Genomic DNA, 19,558 nt, shown 5'->3' with positions numbered 1-19,558 from the left:
GTATATAATTTCGTCAAAATGTAATGCGAATATATTCATGGTTTGAATCGCGGTAATAAAAAAATATGAGTGACGTAACATGACTTGAGGTTGACGAATCGAATGTCAGTTCACTTCCGTAGAAAGCGAAAGTTATCGACACATTGTTGAGCGAAGGTGAGAAATCGCATATCTTAATTAAGCGTTTATAAGGTTAGTCAATCATAAAACCTTGTTTGTTCATCGTGGATCGGTAGTTAGCTATTTTTATGCAATTCTATTTTCGCATTCACATTACGCAAATACTTATATTTGTACTACACAGCTCACTGGATGCGTGCAAAAGTACTTTCTATTAGATTCCCCTACAGCTGTTCAAAAGATACAGCTGAAAAAGGAAAATTGCTTTCATGTTTTCAGTAATTCTTGCTACGATGTTCTGGTCATGTTTTTCGACTTTCCGAGGTTTGCAGCGGCTGACAATTCTATTCTACGATGTAAATTTCCAGCGTTCAAGTATCGGCGAATCCCTTGTTACCCTAATCTAACGGCTTTCGATTTTCATCGTAATTCTGAATAGTTGCGAAAAATCAATTTATCCAAATGCTTCAAGGTATTGACTGTAAAATATACAGTTAACGGTGAAAGACGAATGATAAAAAAAAGTATCAAGCGTAACAAACATTTGAACGTCATTCTCGAAATATCAGATAATCGAACTAGCCAGTAACATGTTAGTAGAATACGGAATATCGAATACCAGTTAAAACATTATTTATAGTGACACGTGCAGAATTTATTGAAGACTCGATTCTCGTCGCTATGGAATGATTGTGACATTTTACCCGTTATCGCCCCGTTAAAAATTCTATAATAAACTTCCGTACTGAGATGATCCAGGCCTAATTTTGACATTTCCAAAGCCGGACGAATCGCCGGCTGCAATTGTACCGTGAAATGGATAAATGACACCTTTGATGACCGTTTAGAATTGAATTACTCAGGATTATATAACGCATTTTACGTAACTCTCCGACGCGGACGTATGGGTTACATGATCTTGGATAATACCCGACGCGTCGGTGAAACTTTTGAAACGGCACCTAGTCGTCCTTTGACCTCGACATCGGTTCGTCGACGAAACATGAAAATGCGTATCGTTCGCCGCCCCGGGTCGCAATAAATACGAAATTTATCGACCGTCGGGCAACTCTGCAGTTTATCGGTGTAAAGTTGTAATGCCGTAAAATGATTTCTCGGTAAATAAAAATTAGAATAAAAATTTCACCTTCGCTGGACTTTCGATTTGCGAATCAGTACGGGGCAGACGAATCAACGAAATACCATCGACGAGTACGAGGGGAAACTCGGTATGACTCGTGATATTCGATAAACGTTGTTTACCCGTTATGCAAGAGATGTGTTCGATCTTCCTCGACGAGTGGGGATAAAAGGTATAATCGAGACATCGGTCCGGAAACAAGTTTACAAGCTATATCTCAATATCTGTATGCTGGAATCGATTGCGAGCGTAAACGCTAATTTTTAACGCGATAAAGAGTATACGGCGAACGTTTAATTAGATGAGATATCAATAACTCTTCTCGTATTTATGAAAGTTGGAAAAGTTTTTACGGAAGATGAAGATAAAAAAAAAAAAAAAAAATAGCCCGCGTAACAGAAACTTGTAATTAAGAAAATTGCTGAAACGTTCGTATCATTTCGCGCGCGTAGATGCCAAAGTTAAATTGTGCCTGGAGCATACGAGGTCGACGAACGACTAATTAATTAAATTAACACCGGTTGCAGTGTTTCATATATTATCGCGTATCTGGCGATGGAAATTTCTTACGAATAAATATTCATTGGTCAGACGTAAAACAGCTAACATTTAACGGGATAACTTACCAAGCTTGAAATCAATCGAGATGTAACCGGTATTGCAGCCCAGGGAGTCCCGTGCATTCCGGTTTTCATGCCGAAATTTGATGCACGATTTTCACACGTAATTATTCGTGCAATTAAAAATCCGTTGATACGGTTGGCACGAAGAAATGGACGAGGTTATAAATTTTAACTCGAGGTTGAGGAAGTCTGGACAATTCGCTGTGTGCGGCGATAAAATAAAAAAAAAAAAATCTGTTTATAGATGCACGAGAGAAAGTTTCAACGCTATATTAATTCCTACGGAGTCATGTACGCGAAGCTTGCAACAAAGTTCTTTAAACGAGCCTAGCGTCGGTTTTATGAATGCATCCTTTCCTGCACGTCGACAACACGATGTGTTTCTATTTCTCTAGTAGCAATGCTGGTGAAGGTTTTTTCCCTTTTTCTAAAATTTTGATTCGGATGGTCCGGTAAATACATCGTTAAATCGCAGTAGCTCACATTACAGAAAAAGAACAACGTTTTAAACACTTGGAAACCGCTGCACCGCCGTTTGTTTGCTTTTGAAATTTGAGGGATGATTAGTGGGTGAAGGTGGTAAGTCTCAAGGTTACGAAAATAATAAATATGCAAGGTAGAACGGCTTTGAACTTTTGTCGAATTCCGTTGTTACACTCACGCGATAGGCGGCTGTACAGGCGTCGGCACCTTTGAACGAAGCAAAGTCAATCATTTTTTATGGGATGTTTTTAAGTTACTTCAAGTGAACTTTTAGACATATACATAGAGGTATTCTACACATTTGTTGCAATGCAGACGAATTTTGGAACGTCTATAAGTTTCCAAATGGGTTTACTGAAATTGGAAAATAATTCACAAATGCTCAGATCCCTTGTTGTCGGCTGATACGTTATGAGTTTTGAGATTGGATAAGTCGAAGAGTGATAAACCTTACGGAAGCTCATATTACGTGGCGATACCTGATCGTTGGCAAAGAAACCGCTTATTTGTAAGCTCAAATTGTGCTATCATTGCTTCGAATCATTATGAACAGATTTTTCGCAACGAATAATTATAATTACACGTACGTAAGGCTGTCAACGAATATAACGTCTACAAGTTTTGAGAGTGGATTAGTGAAATTAGAAAATACCTTGCAAATTCTCATACCAATCGTATTTCGTTATGAGTAAAAGTCCTGTATCAATCACTGCAAATCCTTTATTTGCATCATGGACTTATGTACATGGATTTTTGGCCAATTGTTCGTACAACTTTACAGGAATTACGTAACATTTCATAGCGAATTCCGTGGTATACAGAATAGTAATTAAATAAATATATCGCTGTACACAAATGACGAAGAAAGGTTAATAAATGATCACGAAATCGTCAAAACGAATAAAGGTTAGATTTCTGTGAGATTTGACGATTCTTTTTCACGTTTCTCCGTCGGGATCTCCGGAACTTCCGGCAGCCACTGTCCGCAAGTTTTTTCCACTTGAGCGTGAGCGCGGTTCATTCAGAATCACGGAGTGAGCGTTTTATTATAAAAGCTCCCACTCGACAAAGACATACGACATACGCGACGAGTCGAAGTGCTTGGTCGTAATTCCGATGTTGCGATAAATTTTTAACAACATTTGGGAACAGGGTGTCAAAAGCTCACGGATGTGAGAATGCGAGATATTTGGGTGTGCGGCAGTTAATTAAGTGGGATATTTGCGGTGAACGTTACAAGCGTGAGCTGAAAATGAAGAAGAATAAGCCCGCTTACGATGCGCAGCCTGCGCAGCTTATTTGACGACGAATTTCAACGTCGCGTGCGCTGTAGCATCCTTCAGCTAATTGGTATGAAAGTGAAGAGAGTCATATCTTCCTCGCGCGATGCTAATTGCTTTTTAGTGAAAATGCACGCTACCGACTCTGAATGAAAACGCCGGGTGCTGAACAGAGCGAGGAAAGCAGCCGGAAAGTAAAAACGTTATTCGGGTATTCACGCACGATTCCGTTTCGGCATCGCCTGATGACCGTTTCGAATTTTCAGTTCGGACGGTATTTCTCGTATGTAATTGGCGCAGCTGTTAACACGCCTGAACGTGTATCTTAATTTGTTTCGAGAGAAATTTAAAGCTTCGCTTCAGCCGCCCGTGGTATTAAACGTCCAAGTACGCACGAATCTTACACGTACCTGAATTATTCGTTTTGATATCGTACCTTGGCTACACCGTAGTATCCGTGTGACAGGTATGCCACTTGATATTGCCGCTTTCTACGTCACTTCTGAACTTTCGCATGTTCAACCATCGCGTAATCATATTTAAATAGTCAAGTACCAGCGCATCTTCCTCTTCTACTTCATCTCCTCGCCTGTAATATGAAGTGATCGAAGTTCGCGTAACAGCTGCATTTGTCGCGTTACGAAATTGCGATTCGGGAAAAAAAAAAAAAAAAAAAACGTAGACGCAAAATAATCATCAAACCGAGACAAAATATCTAGGATAAGTCTCACTGTGCAGTATCATATGCAACACAAATTTGAATCCGCAAACAGTCTATATTAAACATCAAAATATATGTTGAATTTTTTTCAAACATCGAACGCTTATTTTATTATATTATAAAGACGAGGAACGCGTTTGGGCTTACTCGAGACGTGCAGTTTTCGCAAAAACCGCAGCGAGTAACAATGTACATTTCACGCACAACAATGTATTTTTCGAGCCAAAGTTCGGACAAATCAAGTCATGGTTCGAATAATCGAGGGTTCGGAAACTCGAGGTGCTACTGAATTAATTATTAATTACGTTGAAATTTCGTTTTCTCGCGTTCATTACGGAAAGCATCCAATGTACACACGGCCCCAGTGATTCTGAAACGGTTAACTTTTTCGACAAGTCGGTTACGTTGGCAATGCCGAATCGGACCGCAGCGCCACCGCCGGCCGGCCGTGAAACGAGCTCAATCTTCGCAAGCACAACACAACCTTACGTGATCCAACAATAGAAAACTCAAATGGGTTACGTCACCGATGTTTGCGAAGCTTGAGCCTGTTTCGCGATCAACCGCCGATGGCGCTGCGGGCTGATTCGGCATTGCCAACGTAACCGACTTGTCGAAAAAATTAACCGTTTCAGAATCACTGGAGCCGGGTGTACTGTAAAATGCATAAATGCCATAACTTGTTGTCGGTTCGAAAGAAAATGCAACTTGGATTCTATACGAATCATGCGACAATGCGTTCCGCTTTCTCACTCTCATAATTCGTATAAAATTGATCTCGCATTTTCTTTCGAATCGAAAACAAGTCAGCCGTAAGGTTAAGGCATTCGTGTATTGTACTGTACGTACACACCTGTATCTATCAGTCGAGATACGCGGGCGTTTGGATAATCCGGTAGAACCAAACGTATGTATAATATACGTACCTGCAGTGGCGTAACGACTCATTGCGGCGTGTTTCGATTTCCACTCGCACTCGCGGTGATATGTCGTAGAGATTAGCTAACCGACTACATCAGTTTTCATCGCGTGTTAGTTCGCATTGCGCGGGTGAATTGTCTCTAAATCATATGCAAGTCTGATGCGTGACTGACCTCTTAATTATGTTCAAGGTTGATGAAAGGTGACAAAATGTCTTGTGATTCTATGCCGCAGTGCAACTGTTGTTTTAATAACCTATAGAAAACAGGAAAGATTAACCATCGTTTCAGGTCAACTGTTCAAGAGTGGTGCAGATCTACGGTCAAACTGGTGGTTATTAGTGCGACGTTAAAGTGTAAGGCACGTTTTTATTTTTAATCGAATAAAATAAAATGCCAAACAACGTTGTATCTTATGATTAGAACGAAACAAAATTCATATGATATTCGTATTTTAAGACTAGGACGTAGTAAAATATCAATTATACTTGAATTCTGTAATTAGACCGAACAAATTATGCTTACATTTCGTAATTGAGGTGAAATAAAATGGGTACAAATTAAATTTTTGTTTTCTAATTAGCACGTAATAAAATAAAAAAATATATGTAAATTTTGTAATGAGGATAAAATGCAATGCAAATTACATTACTGTGATTTTTAATTGATGTGAAATAAAATAGTAATTACTTTTTTATTTCCTAGTTCGGAGAACATAGAGTATAAAATGCATGACTGCGCGTATAAGTTTGTAATGTACTTGGTAGTGTGAATACTTGTTCCATACATTTAAAAGTCAGATACGTTCGTATACTTTTTATATATTTCGGTAGATAGCCGCATACGAGAAACTTTGGATTTGATGTATCGATTGATCCCACGAAAAAATTGTAACTTGATCAATAAAAGATATTAATTTATTTCAATGAAAGGTGTAACTGATCTGAACGATGTTATTTATTATACTTGGAAAAATTGTAATTCAACCACAATTAAATACTAATTACGATCCTAATTTGCATTTTATTCCAAAACTGTACATTCCAGTAACGCTAATCTACAAATAGCGATTCAATGCTAAGTTTCGTTCAATAACAATTGCCAAGTACACAAATTGATTGACAGTTTTGAATTCTGGTCACAGAAGATTCGAAATCGTAAATTTATTGCTATAAAAATCTATTTTCGTTTCGCAGAGAAATTGCAATTAAAGTATTTCATAACACATCTCTACAAGCAAGGCGCTATTTTTTATACCAAAATTTCTCCGGGTCTCAGGTGATACCAAACAATTTTTATACATGCTTACAGATTCACATTATTACACTGTATAAGTCCGTTAAAGTAACGTGAAAGATCTGTATAAAGAATCTTGATTACCGACATGGCGTCTTGAAAGAATGTAAAGTTAAAAAAAAAAAAAAAATACGAAAATTGAAATCGTCGAGAAATATGAATAGAAAGCACTTATTGACTGGTCGGACATAACTGAATAATCGCATATTGCGTATATGGCTGCAGAACTTGATCCCTCATACGGGTACCTGTTTTATTATTATTTTCATTTCGTAATGTATCACTTCCTACCGAACCAGGAAGTGCTAATACGTTGAATTCCTTGATTCCTGCGGGCAAAATATGCCGGTGCGTTGCGCAATTTTTCTTACAAGTATACCGCAACATTATAGGAATATTATCACGTGGATCACAGTGTGTGGGAATGAGTATGCAACGGGAAAAGTAAAATGTGACACTCTGACGTATGGTCGCGAAAACTGCGTTACACTATCCGGGCCGTATTCGATTTTAAAAGACCTCCTTTTTTCTCTTTGCAGTAAATTGATTTCATACGCAAAAACTAAACCCTCACAAGTTGCGCCAAGTTTTCCCCTACTTTCGTATTCGCATAATTGACCCAAAACGAGCGAATACTAGCTCAGTTTTTGGCACCGTATTGCCTAATCAGCCGCGCCCCTCGCACGTTTCATTCAAATTATTGTGGCACCGAGACAGATTTCTAGTCACGGTTACCGTACGGTTGTTAAATGTTTTCATATCTTACCGTAAACGTAAAAGTAGGATTAGGAGAACAAGGTGAATTTTGCAACTGTAACTGTAACATCTATTCCGTTTAGTAATTTTTTTTACCGCCGTTACTTGCATTAGATATTCATGTAACGACTGAAATACACTGAGAGAAATTTTTAGTTCCGGTTACCGTTCGGTCCTTGACTATTTTCATTTTTTTACCACAATCGAAAAATATAGTTCTGGGTGGAAAATGGAAAATTAGTTTTCTAGCTGTTACGAGAAAGTCTATTATCCGTTACTATTATTTCTCATTACGATCACTGTTGCTATATTTTCTTGCAACTGTTGTGAAAATTTAATGCTTGTGCAACGATAAATTAATGTTAAGGCCTTATTCAAAGAAAAAAATGTAATCAATCCAACAAACAGATTGAATATTGCAGTAATCGTAAAATGTAGCGCGAAGAAGAAAACTATAATTAGACTAAATAGTTACGTATACCATTTTTTTTTTTTTTTTTGCCAATTCAATCAAATTAAGAATTTTTCAGTAATTACATAAGAAATGGAATTTTTCTCACTACAATTTAGAATTGTCTAGGTGCGGAGGGGCGTTTGATCTCTTATGCGCCCCGATCCGCGTTCTGTAGTCATTCTTACCGCGGAAATTTTTCCGTTTGTTACAAGTTATAAGCATCATATTATAAGAGGTTGATTAACTACTTTCACTGCTGGAGGTTCTCCCTGGTTGTAAAATATCGTATTACTTTACGGCGATCTGTAACGCACATGCACGTATGTTGCCGCATCTTTTGATCGTTATTGTTTTTCAAATATGGGAACTTGACGATTTTAATTTCTTCGTGATTTTTGACCCGCTTATACGTTGAACACAAATCTGCATTCAACGAGATTGATAGTTTTCTCTTTGGCTCCGCGTCAAGTCAATTCAAGCAATCCTAAATCACTTCGATTTCGTTGCGTAATGTATTTTGCTGGACAGAACGTGATACGTTAATTAGCAATGTATCCGAATTCGTAATGTTTCGTGGCCTGCGGGCCAATGTAATCAAAGGATGGGTTAAAACACTTGCACAGAAAGAACGTACAATTGCACATCCGAAAGTCGTCTTCAACGTAACTCTTCGTAAGATCAGCTCCAGATTACGTAACGGCTCAAGATTTACGATCTGTCATGTCGTTTTCGTTTTCGTTTTTAGCCTCTTCATTTCTGATTTCGGGCGTGTATGAAAGCTCTACTGATTCTGAGAGATAGACTCCTTTAAATTACCAATACTTGTTTCAAGTTTGTCATTTCCAGTTGAATAAAACGTGAGTCCGAATTATTGGGTAACATGTATTTGATACTCGTTTATCAATAAAAATTCCTGGACAGATACAGAAATTTAACAATGCCCGATTTGTAAAAACCCTTTGGAAGAGTAAAAATTTTCATTGTTTTGTTTAAAATAAAGTTAAAACTGTCGGAGAGAAGATTGTTAATTGCAATGCAAAAATTTCAACCTATGTAACTGCAGTTCTCTTTTCTTTCTTTTTTTTGTTTTTTTTCTCAACCGAAACAAAGTTAATTAAGCAAGTTGAACATTAGGTGAAAAAAACCTAGTAAAATTCAGATATATATACAAAAGTTTTGGAATTGTACAATTCTTAACGAGAAAGAAGAAACCTAACCCGATTATTGTATACTAATAACTAATAACTAATCTTCTTTCCTGATCGTACTATAATTATTCTAATTTTAAAAACAATAACAATTGAATATACAATAATATCAATAATGTTTAGTAAATATGTTAATAAAAATTCACTAAATAAAAAAGATATTCAAATTATTTCATTCGATGTGATAATTGCGAGAAATGGTGCGACGAAAAAATTTGAACCGTTTTTCATCGCGTTCGTTATCAGCATCGTCAATAATTCTTTTTATCACTACATGCAGCATGTAGTACGATTCCCATGAAATTTCTTCACAAATAAAGGCGACGATTAAGCAGAGATTAGGATGCTTTATTTGAATTTAGAAAGGACGTCGAGAGGTTCCCGAAATTGTTGAATCGATTTACAGGAGACGCTCGTTAATCGAGTTCCGATAGGTGATCGCAGAAAACAGTTTTGTCTCAGGCCTGTAATTTCACAAGAAAAATTAACCCAGACCCGATTGTCTTCCGTATTTTTCCGTTATTGAAATTTCGTAATTTTAATTATAAAATATACTTCCAATGGCAAGAGGTCACGTAGGCACTGAATTTTGGATTACATAAGTTCCCGAGGCGGTATTTATTACAAGCGTCGGAGAATCGTTACTCACTCTGCAAATATTTTTCTGTTATTAGGCGGTTGTTACTTTCTTCAAAACTCCGCGGCTTTTCTAGGCAAGTCATCATCATTTTGTCCAATGGATCGGAGCGCTCAAAGACGATTTACAAACTCGAATGAATCGTCGTTTCATTTGCGACTAGAATCGAGTTTAGTAATAACTAAACTTTAGACTAATGGTAAGAGAAATTTTTATTCTTGGTTACTTTAAAGTCCTTAAGTATTTTTATTTTTCACCATAACCGAGTAATATATTTGTGTCAAAATGAATATAAACAATGATGAAGAAATAGGAAATGAATTGTAGTAACCAAAAAATATTGTTTTGCGTTACTATCCTTTATCGATTATGGTCACTTGGTATGCTATATTTTATTGTAATTATTGTAACGAAAGTAAAAATTGTAGTAAAGAAATTGTTTTATTATCACAGATCTACCGCAGGAAATCAATTTATCGTTCCAGAGATTTAATCATTTCTTTTAGTTTACATTGCTTGACAATATAATTCTTTGTCCTTATTTGACGTTATTTATTCAAAATGTGAAAGAAAAAGTTTCGTATACTCGAAAACATAAATCATTTTATCAAGTTATTAAAATTGGCAAGATATCTTTCGATCGATTTCATTAAAATTAAATGCAGTCGCTAAAAATTGTGCATCTTTCACCGTTGGGCAAATATTATACATATATTCATATTCTGAATTCCTGAACGGTTTATCTTTTAAAGAGAATGTTAAATTAATTTGTTTTTTCCTCTCAACATTCTTGTTTCTCAATGATTTACATAACACATATTTGAAAGCTTGAAAAATTCCATTCCAATAAACATCGTACTGTCGGTATATGGTATATAATATAAGTAGGACAACGAAAAGAATAATTTTTCCTTACTACCTTTTTATGGAATGTAAACACCGCGCTGGTTTCTGATACTTAAAACCGCGTTTAAACGATTAAACGTCGTTGAAAACCGGCGGACGCGTAATATGTATAATATATTGGTGTACAATATTGATAGAAATGATTTGTGAAATCGCGTGATTCGTGTATATACGCGTTGCGCGCTGCGGCAACTTTCAGCCGAAAAATATAGCCCACGGTCCCTTCGATTAATCGAACGTTTCAATAATAAATACATACATGTACGCTAATGCCGGTGCACGCGATACGTTTCTCTCAACCTTATTACTCGCACAAACTGCTGCCGTTACAGGTGATCTCGACTTTTCTCCGTACGACGAGAGGAGAAAAGAAAGCATTACGCAACATCCCGTTCGTGTAACGTTACAGTACGCGAGCGTTAATTGGGACGAAGTACAAAAACATACGAGATAAGAAATTTACCGACCGTTTCCCGTAAAGAAATGCGGACTCACGTAACATGGACGAGTGTAAATAAACTGACCTTTTCCCTATCGATCAAATCCTTTCGCATTGTTTCAACTAACTGTGCAGCCGTAAATTTGATAACGGATTGCAGATCTAACTTTTTATTTTTCCAAACTGAACAGGTAACGTAATATAGTACAGATGTACTAAAATTCACTACTCATACTTTGATAATCTTGGAAGTCGTATCAACTTTCTGTTTTTCGCAATGAAGCTCGCGTTGAGAAAAATTCAATTTGTCAAAGCTGCTGGAAAATTCCAGCGAAATAGGCAACGATGTAGAAGCGGTTTAAATATTGCTGGAATTACATGAAAATCTCCTGGACGTAACTATTTCGTGAGATTATAGTTATCAACTCTGCATTACCTGGTTGTTGTAAAGTTAGATCTGTTTTTAAGTTTTTACGATTCACCCTTCTCCTGGTTTGTCATAAAAGTCATTCTCACCAGGGAACTGAACTTTTTTCCTTGTGAAGCGGGTTTCGAGTATAATTGAACGAGGTTTGACCGTGCACGCACATGACAAGCGTAACACCAAAGAAGATATGGAAAGAAATGATAGAAATTCAAAGTAATCGTTGCTTTCTACGAGGCGATGTTCAAGTCTTACATTCTACGCGTATAATCTACTAGTTGCAGAATCGTACGACGCCGCGTGCAAAGACCGCAAATGTCCAGGCATGTATATCGCCTGCGAATAAAATTCCGTATGAGGAAATTACACGGCGAGTCTAGGTTACAAACAAGAATTGGTAATACAGCGTCAAAATTTTTTCGTAAGGCGAAGCTGTACGGTTGAGAAAAAAAATTTAAGTCAACTCGCGTATCTGTCAAGTTACGCAGACGTTATTGCACGATTAAAAGCTGTGGTAACCAGCCAACGTGATCCGTATAACCATTTTAACCGTATAACAGATTTTCTAATTCGAACGTTCAAAGTGATTAAACCTAATGATTGAAACGACGAAGATTTCTAAAAATTCTCTAAAATGCTTCAAGAAATCTCATTTTATACTACATTTCAAACGCGCAAATGTAATTATTGTAGAACATCTGTTGTACCGTACGTACAAAAATTTATTTCATTCATCGTGGCGGCAACTATTGAACAAAAGAAATTTCAACTGATCTATTGAGATCTGAGAAGTGGAAAAAATAACTTTTGGGAGCCAAGTCTGAACGGGATTACACACATTGAAAAAAATTTCATTTGTCATAGTAACTGGAAAAATTCAGTAAAACAGGTGTCGTTAAAAAAAAACTGTTCGAATATTGTTGTTCATTACGAAAAACGAGGTACGCCTAACCATTTTGGTAATTGCAACGCAGAATCAGTTTGTTCTGTTTACTCTACTTTTTCAGTTAAAGCAAGCATTATCCGAATAGGATTTCCATTGTATTACATGGAATTGGGAAGCGAGTGGAGCCGCGAAGGGTTACTATTCTCCAATGACTTGATTTCAATGACGAGTCTCTTGGTCCTTAATAAACTCCCGCTATTGCGCAACCCGCGATCCAGTCCGGCCCAGCCTCAGGGCCCGAAGAAGGCCCCGTCGTCGGTTCCTCGCAAGGCCCGCGGGGAGAGATGTACGCGCATACCTTCCTCCTCGCGTCGATTTGAGTCGCGTTGGTGAGGGAATCCAACTCCTCCTTGAACGACGACCCTCGCGGTCGGCGGAAACAAACGCTATATAAGCGTCGGTCTGCACCGGGAATTCGTCAGAAGAGTGAAAGACAAGAAAAACGGCAAGGTTTGCCGTTTGCCAGGAGCCGTCACCATGCGATCAACCCTGGTTAGTGTACACCCTGCAGTGAGCACGTGCTATGTGACAGTGATTTATATTTTCTGTATATTGTACACTCGATCGCACCGCACGCGTTGTGCGAAGATAAAAAAAAAAACAAATTAACAATCATCCATTGTATCGTTCGATCGAATTTAAGTTTCATCCACGCATTTGTGTACGAATTTTGACAATACTTGAGAAAATATCGAACCTCGATGAAGTTCTTTTACCGACTCTGCAGTATTATACTACAGAAAGAAAAAAAAAAGCTCACTTCAATCGAGTACACGATGTCCGAAGAGTATTACTTCCGTTTTTTAAATAATTTATACTTTCTTCGGTCAAGCAGTTACAAGTAATTGTTTCATTGATTCAAGCTTATTTATACGGAGATTAAGAAAACGCGACATCTAGGTATCCAAGGTGGAATAACATTTGTTTGATTTGAGTTATCTTTGCTTCTTAGCCTGCGAACGAATCGTGGTAACATCCGAATGCACCGAGGGTTTGTTTTTCAGTTAAAGGCTTTCGGAAATTTTTGGAGAACAATATTATTGCGACAGTTGTACGTTAGTGAATATATGAATCATCTTGAAATCTGTATTCGGTTTGATCGATTTTTGAGAAAAATTCGATACTTTATACCACGCGTTTGAAACAGTAAAATGCCGGTTTATTGTAGTTCATTTTATAGCATCGACGATTTTTATCAATTTCGGTAGAAACGGAATTGAGAAGAAAAAATTAGTATCAAGGATACGTCTGAAATTACTTGATCATGATTGTACGATATTTCCAAGACAATTTTTTTACATCTTCGATATTTTGAGAAGTGTTGAAATTCAATGCAAGTGTTGTTCAAACAAGAAAAGGATAAATTGATTTTACAATTGGTACATATAATACATTTTGTGTTATGAGGTATAAAATACTCGTGAAAAGATGCATTTGCCATTAGATTGAGAGTCCATCAAATTCTCGAGTAAATTGCTCGAAAGAAATTCTGTGAAAGGAAATGCAGGAAGTTTTATTTTTCCTATAACCTAACGATTTTCGATTCAGAAACTATTCACGTTCAAAGAAACTAGGGAATTTTTGTTATTACATGAATTGAAATGTCGAAATATACGTAAAAAATCGAGACGTCGAAGAACGAGTAAAATAAGAACAATATTATGCATTTCGCACTGTTTCACCTTTACATTATTATTAGAAGTTGACACTTGGTCAGGTAACCATTCCATGTATGCAATTACTACGCAATTCTTTATCACTGGCCACATCTTGATTCTCTTCCTCATTCTCTCATCTTGCGTAAATACAAGAAGCTTCAAGTATGTTTTCGAACAATTTCATCGGCAGTATAAAAATTTACATCCTAGTAATTCTTATGACAAATACGTGTGTTCGTATATACTTTCGCATTATTATTAACGGTAAATAGAAAATGCGATAACTCCGACTCGCCGCCCAGATTTAAAGACCCTCGAAAAGTGGTTTACACAGCTGTTCCAACCGCCGTTCGAAACAAGCGTAAGATTATAACTGCGTGGAAAAAATTCTAACTTTCTATTCTTGTGATTCTCATTATACTGGATTATAAAATGTTTGCCTACACATGGGTGGGAATCTTGAAATTACCACTTCAAGGTATCGTTATATGTCTGAAAAGTTCAGGCACAGTAAGTAGAGAACTTGAAATGTCCGTAGCGTCGTAAAATTACTTCCGGTTTTTTTTTTTTTTTTTTATGAAACGCAAAAAAGAACGTCTTCACAAAATATTTCGTCCGGTGAACGTTTACCGCTTGTTTTAAAACAAACAAAATAATTTAGCCTATTGTTCATTATTTTTTTCAACAATGTCATTGGTGAAATGGTTGGACCAATTCATACACAGCCTAAGAGGTAACAGATAATTCGAAGTGTACTAAGACGGTATCGACAAACTCAATTTTCCCTACATTTCACCTACAGCGACCCCTGGATATTTGTTTGTTCAAATATGTTCAAATCTTTGATATAATTTTAAAAACCATATTTCTCATTGCTAGAAGAGCAATTTTGTTTTATATCGTAGTTCGCACACTTCTGCATCGATTTCAATGATGAATTGCACGAATTGTTCGTAGTCAATAATCACGTTGAAGGCACACTAGCGATCTGATACAGCCTCGTGATATGCAACTTGCAATACAGGCGCGTTGCGCGGGTTGAATACTTTGCAGGCTGCGCCGGTTACTTTTCTTCATTATTAGAGCACGAAGACGTGTAAATGTTAGTTTTGCAGTTGATTTCTCAAGAAAATTAGGTACTGTGAATAAAAATATAATCAACTAGAAAATGTTCGAGAATAACGGTGAGATGGAGATCGGTTCATTCAATGTTTGGAAATTGTTTAAAACGTGATCTTTTGTAAGTTTTTTTTTTTATTCCGAATGAACTCCATTTACAATAAGACTTTTGTTGTATTTTTGTGAATAATATCTTCATTCAAGATCCAAATAGTGCATCTGCGTGTAATCTCATTTCGAAAGTTGATGAACGATCGCTGATCTACTCGATTTGAGATCCGGTACGATAAGACGAATGGATCGACAAAATCTCCCGCAGAGTTTGCGTGACTCGAGACATGCGTTACGCTACTCGTTTCGTTATCCTGCTGCAAGCGTGATCGCGAGGAAGTGCTAACTACACTTTTTACCGCAATCAATTACTAACACTTCCCCTCGCATCTCCTTCATTCCGACTTTCTCAAATAAAAAAGAATTACCGATTACATACCGGTATATTATTCGTGATACACGAACATTCGCACTAGTGTATCAAGCCGGTTGTTAATCGTACAGAATTTCGCTATACCTTAACAAATTACTCGCCTCAAGAATGATTCATTTATATCGAACAGACGTTTATCTAACGATGCAAATTTCATTTCAGATATTACTTGGGTTCATCTTCGTCGTCTCCACGTTTGGAGAGCCAATTCGAACTAAGAAGGAGTACGTAACATGTTCGCTACATTGTTAATTTATAATTTTCCACCGCAATGTTGCATGAAACAGTGTAGTTAGTGTGAGCGTATAAGGCTTCGGTGTTCTCTCCACTGTCGAGAGACTTTCAGCCGTTTGACACAGATAACTGGAACGCGGAAACACGTAAACACCAGGCAAGAGACAATTCGAAACAACCTTGAACCTCGCGGCTGTTTAGAACTGCTTTCTTCTCGTTCCGCGCCGCGCGGTTTCTCCGTGAAAATGATACTGGTACTTGCTAGTCAACTCAACCCCGCGAAACTCGTTCGATATTCAAAGTCGAACGAAGTTAGCTAACGCCAAACGTACGACGACCGTCGAAATTCTCACTACGCTTGTGGAATACTCGGCGCGTTAGGAAAGACCCGTATTTATTATCATCGATGCATAGCCGCGTACCGGATTCGATGACAGGAAGCTGTTGCCTGGTGAAAATTATTTTACGACATTTTGCGAGAACGCGAAAAAATAGGAAATCTTATTTTTTTTGTACATTTTTTGTACACGACTTTGAAATATTACGCAAAATTCCAATCATTCGCAATTGTCCGCAAAGAAGTAAAAAATCAGTTAGCCCGCAAAGTTTAAATGAAACTCCGTGGTTTTTTGGGAAACGAGGTTGAATCTCAGCGAAAAATTGTATTACGATAATCGACGGTGTTTTCTACGAAAAAAAATAGAAAAATCCACTGCCCGCGATAATTAAATAAAATTACGTGATTGTAAGAATTTGAACTAAAATATATGATTGTAAAAAAAAACTGTAAGTTCTCACAAATGTTGTAAGTCTCAAAAAAGCAGAGAAATCGTTTTTCACAGAATGATCTAGAAAGATGTAAATTTCTGGGAATGATTCTCTATACCAAGATTATAAATTATATCTGCAAGAAAGTATGAAATACCTGTTCTTGAACAACCGCTAAATGTCGCATAAGTATCGCAAGGAAGAATCACGGAAGACAATTTAAGTATCTATTAGATAGCAGGTTTGCGTTCAACGTCTCTTTTCATATTTTTACGTGGTCGATTATTACGGAGTCGGTTGTATATTCTTAAACTCGCTTTGTCACAATCGGTGAGTGTTGAGAGGTAAAAAAAAGAAAAAAATTCTTTGTTTCTCCAAACCAGGAATTACTATACTCTCATCAACGATTGACGCTTACGAAAAACGGTTGTGAAAAAAGCAATCTGTAATGTACAAAGATCTACGAAATAATGCGATAACTTTTGGTTCCAAACCAACGATCGTAGGAATTCTCCTCCCATTAGAAATAATTATTAATTTCTATTTTCCTAACGAGAAATTCTTTTTCAGGGCGCCACTTCCACAGTATGGAGCACCGTCCTTGCCCAGCACGGGATACGGTGTCCCGGACGTAGGAATATCGGATTCGTACGGTCCTCCGTCTGACACCTACGGAGCGCCAGGTGCCGGCGGTTTCGACCTTTCACAGTCCTTGTCAGCACCGTCCTCCAGCTACGGCGCCCCCGAAGCGTCGCACGGACCGCTTGCTCAGTCTTACGGAGCACCAGCCGAGTCTTATGGGGCACCAGCCGACTCTTACGGGGCACCGGCTCCGTCCTACGGTGCGCCAGTGCACGACCACCACGAGCCTGAGGGAAGATGGGAGAAGAAGCTGAAGTGGAAAGAAGAGTGGAAACAAGTCTGGAAGACGCAGTCCAAGATGATCTGGAAGCAGGAGTGGAAGAAGGTCCAGGTACCGGCATGGAAAGAGGTCCAGGTTCCGATATGGAAGGAGGAACAGGTCTCGGTATGGAAAAAGGTGCAGAAACCAGTTTGGAAAGAGATCCAGGTACCGGCGTGGAAGGAGATCAAAGTACCAGCGTGGAAGAAAATCTGGGTACCGGTATGGAAAGAGGTTCAGGTCCCGGTGTGGAAGGAGGTCCAAGTACCCGACTGGAAGAAGACCTGGGTACCGGAGTGGGTGAAAGTTGGTATTCCCGGCGAGCAATACGTCGGTCAGGATCATCACGGCTGGCAATACACCAGCCACGATTTGTGGAAGAAGAAACTGATCTGGAAGCCAGTTTGGAAGAAGGTCTGGAGGGCCGAGAAGAAGCAAGCCTGGGTTTCAGAGAAGAAAATGGAGTGGAAGGCTCAGTGGAAACAGATATGGAAAACGGAAAAGAAACAGGTGTGGGTGACCGACAAGAAACTGGTATGGAAAGAGGAATCCGTTCAGGTCTGGGTACCAAAAAAGAAGCAAGTTTGGGTCACCGAGAAGAAGCAGATATGGAAGGACGAATGGAAGAGCAGGTGGGTTCCGGCCTGGAAGGATATCCAGGTTCCCGATTGGAAGAAAGTGTGGAAACCAGTGTGGGAGAAGGTCTGGGTACAAAACGAGCATCACGAGCACCACGATCACCATGAAGAACACCATGGTTACAAATAAGTAGAACGAGGGAGAATTACCTGACGATGTAAAATATACGTTTTGCATCATTTTATTTTAGGATTAGGTTGCGTACATTGTGTTATTCACTCAGAAATCACGTTGCGCCACCGGGCAGAAAAGAAAAAAGTAAAGAAACGAACGAACGAACGAACGAAAAAAAAGAAATACAGAAAGAAAAAAGAACGTTAAAGGATTACATCAAATTTCCGGCTGGTGACCACTGCCATGAAAGAAAGTTGCCTTTCATCGCCGCAGCTTTTATTGTACGTAAGGTCTGCCTTAATGTAACGTGAATAATCAACGCGACAACCATTGAACAAAGAATTTTTATCACAGGTATAACGCAGTACCTAATTTACTCTTATGTATATGAAAACATTGTAAATAATGGTCTCGAACCAACATTTTTTATAATTATCAATACATATTAATTGTTATTTTTTGTACAAGAAGAATTTTTTTTTTTTGTTTTTTTTTTGACTTTCTACGATAAAGAGAATATTTTGTACATATTATCGATTCATTTCCCCCAACCCGACAACATTATCAGGTATCATTTTTCTTCTACCGTTTGCTGCTAGTGTAATAATTTCTAAACGAAATGTTCAATCGCTGTAATTATAACCTGGAGCCGTGGCAGTCGTGTGTGTGAGGTATTCGACTTCGCGGAGATTCTTCAAATGAAAGTCACATTTACAGCGAACGAGGAATAACAAAAAAAAAACCAAAGTGAAGAGAGAGAGAGAGAGAGAGAGAGAGATAAAAATAAAAAAAATAAAAAAAATAGGAAAGATAAAAGAAACGAAGAAAAAAAAAAAAAATTGAAGTAGGAAGATGCTTTCTAGGGATAGAATATGACATCGAGGGGGATCCGAGCTCTCGCGGTCACCGGGGTCACAGTGTGATCGTGCAATCCTTACTTTCTCCCTACTCGTGCACTATTCAGGCTTTCTTCTAACAAACGAGGTACCTCGACGAACTCGACAATTGTGCTCGGATATCGGATCCATGGTATCCGTTCACCTTGTACCTTTAAGTGACCAGGTATTTTTTTTTTTTTTCTTTTTATTTTCTTTTTTATCGTGATTACAGACATATTAAGAGAGATGGACCAGAAGCGTGTAATAATGTAGAGATCACTACGTAGACTAAAGATGACCATGCCGAGACGAATCTCAGCTTCTTGTAAATACTTATTTCCTCAGGCGTTATACGAGGTATATATATATGTATGTATTAGAGTGTTTCAAAAAAACCGACTATTTTTCT

General features: G+C 37.9%; 1 protein-coding gene across 1 annotated transcript; it reads left to right on the top strand.

The window, feature by feature from the left end:
- Positions 1–12,783: 12,783 nt before the first annotated feature.
- Positions 12,784–18,444, top strand: LOC124178758. The gene is made up of 3 exons (XM_046562360.1): positions 12,784–12,846; positions 15,778–15,839; positions 17,188–18,444. The coding sequence occupies exons 1-3, from the start codon at positions 12,832–12,834 to the stop codon at positions 18,284–18,286; spliced, it is 1,176 nt and encodes a 391-aa protein (XP_046418316.1). The 5' UTR covers positions 12,784–12,831; the 3' UTR covers positions 18,287–18,444.
- The last annotated feature ends 1,114 nt before the right edge of the window (positions 18,445–19,558 follow it).

The sequence above is a fragment of the Neodiprion fabricii genome, chromosome 3 (genome assembly GCF_021155785.1).
Source record: "Neodiprion fabricii isolate iyNeoFabr1 chromosome 3, iyNeoFabr1.1, whole genome shotgun sequence".
Classification (NCBI taxonomy): Eukaryota; Metazoa; Arthropoda; class Insecta; order Hymenoptera; family Diprionidae; genus Neodiprion; species Neodiprion fabricii.
Note: the sequence above shows the minus strand (reverse complement) of the source record. Positions and strands in the feature narration are given on the sequence as shown.

Bases quoted from the DNA above. Each gene is read 5' to 3' on its own strand.
- LOC124178758 (XM_046562360.1), top strand. The intron at 15,840-17,187 runs GTACGTAACATG...ATTCTTTTTCAG, and splicing joins CCAATTCGAACTAAGAAGGA to GGCGCCACTTCCACAGTATG.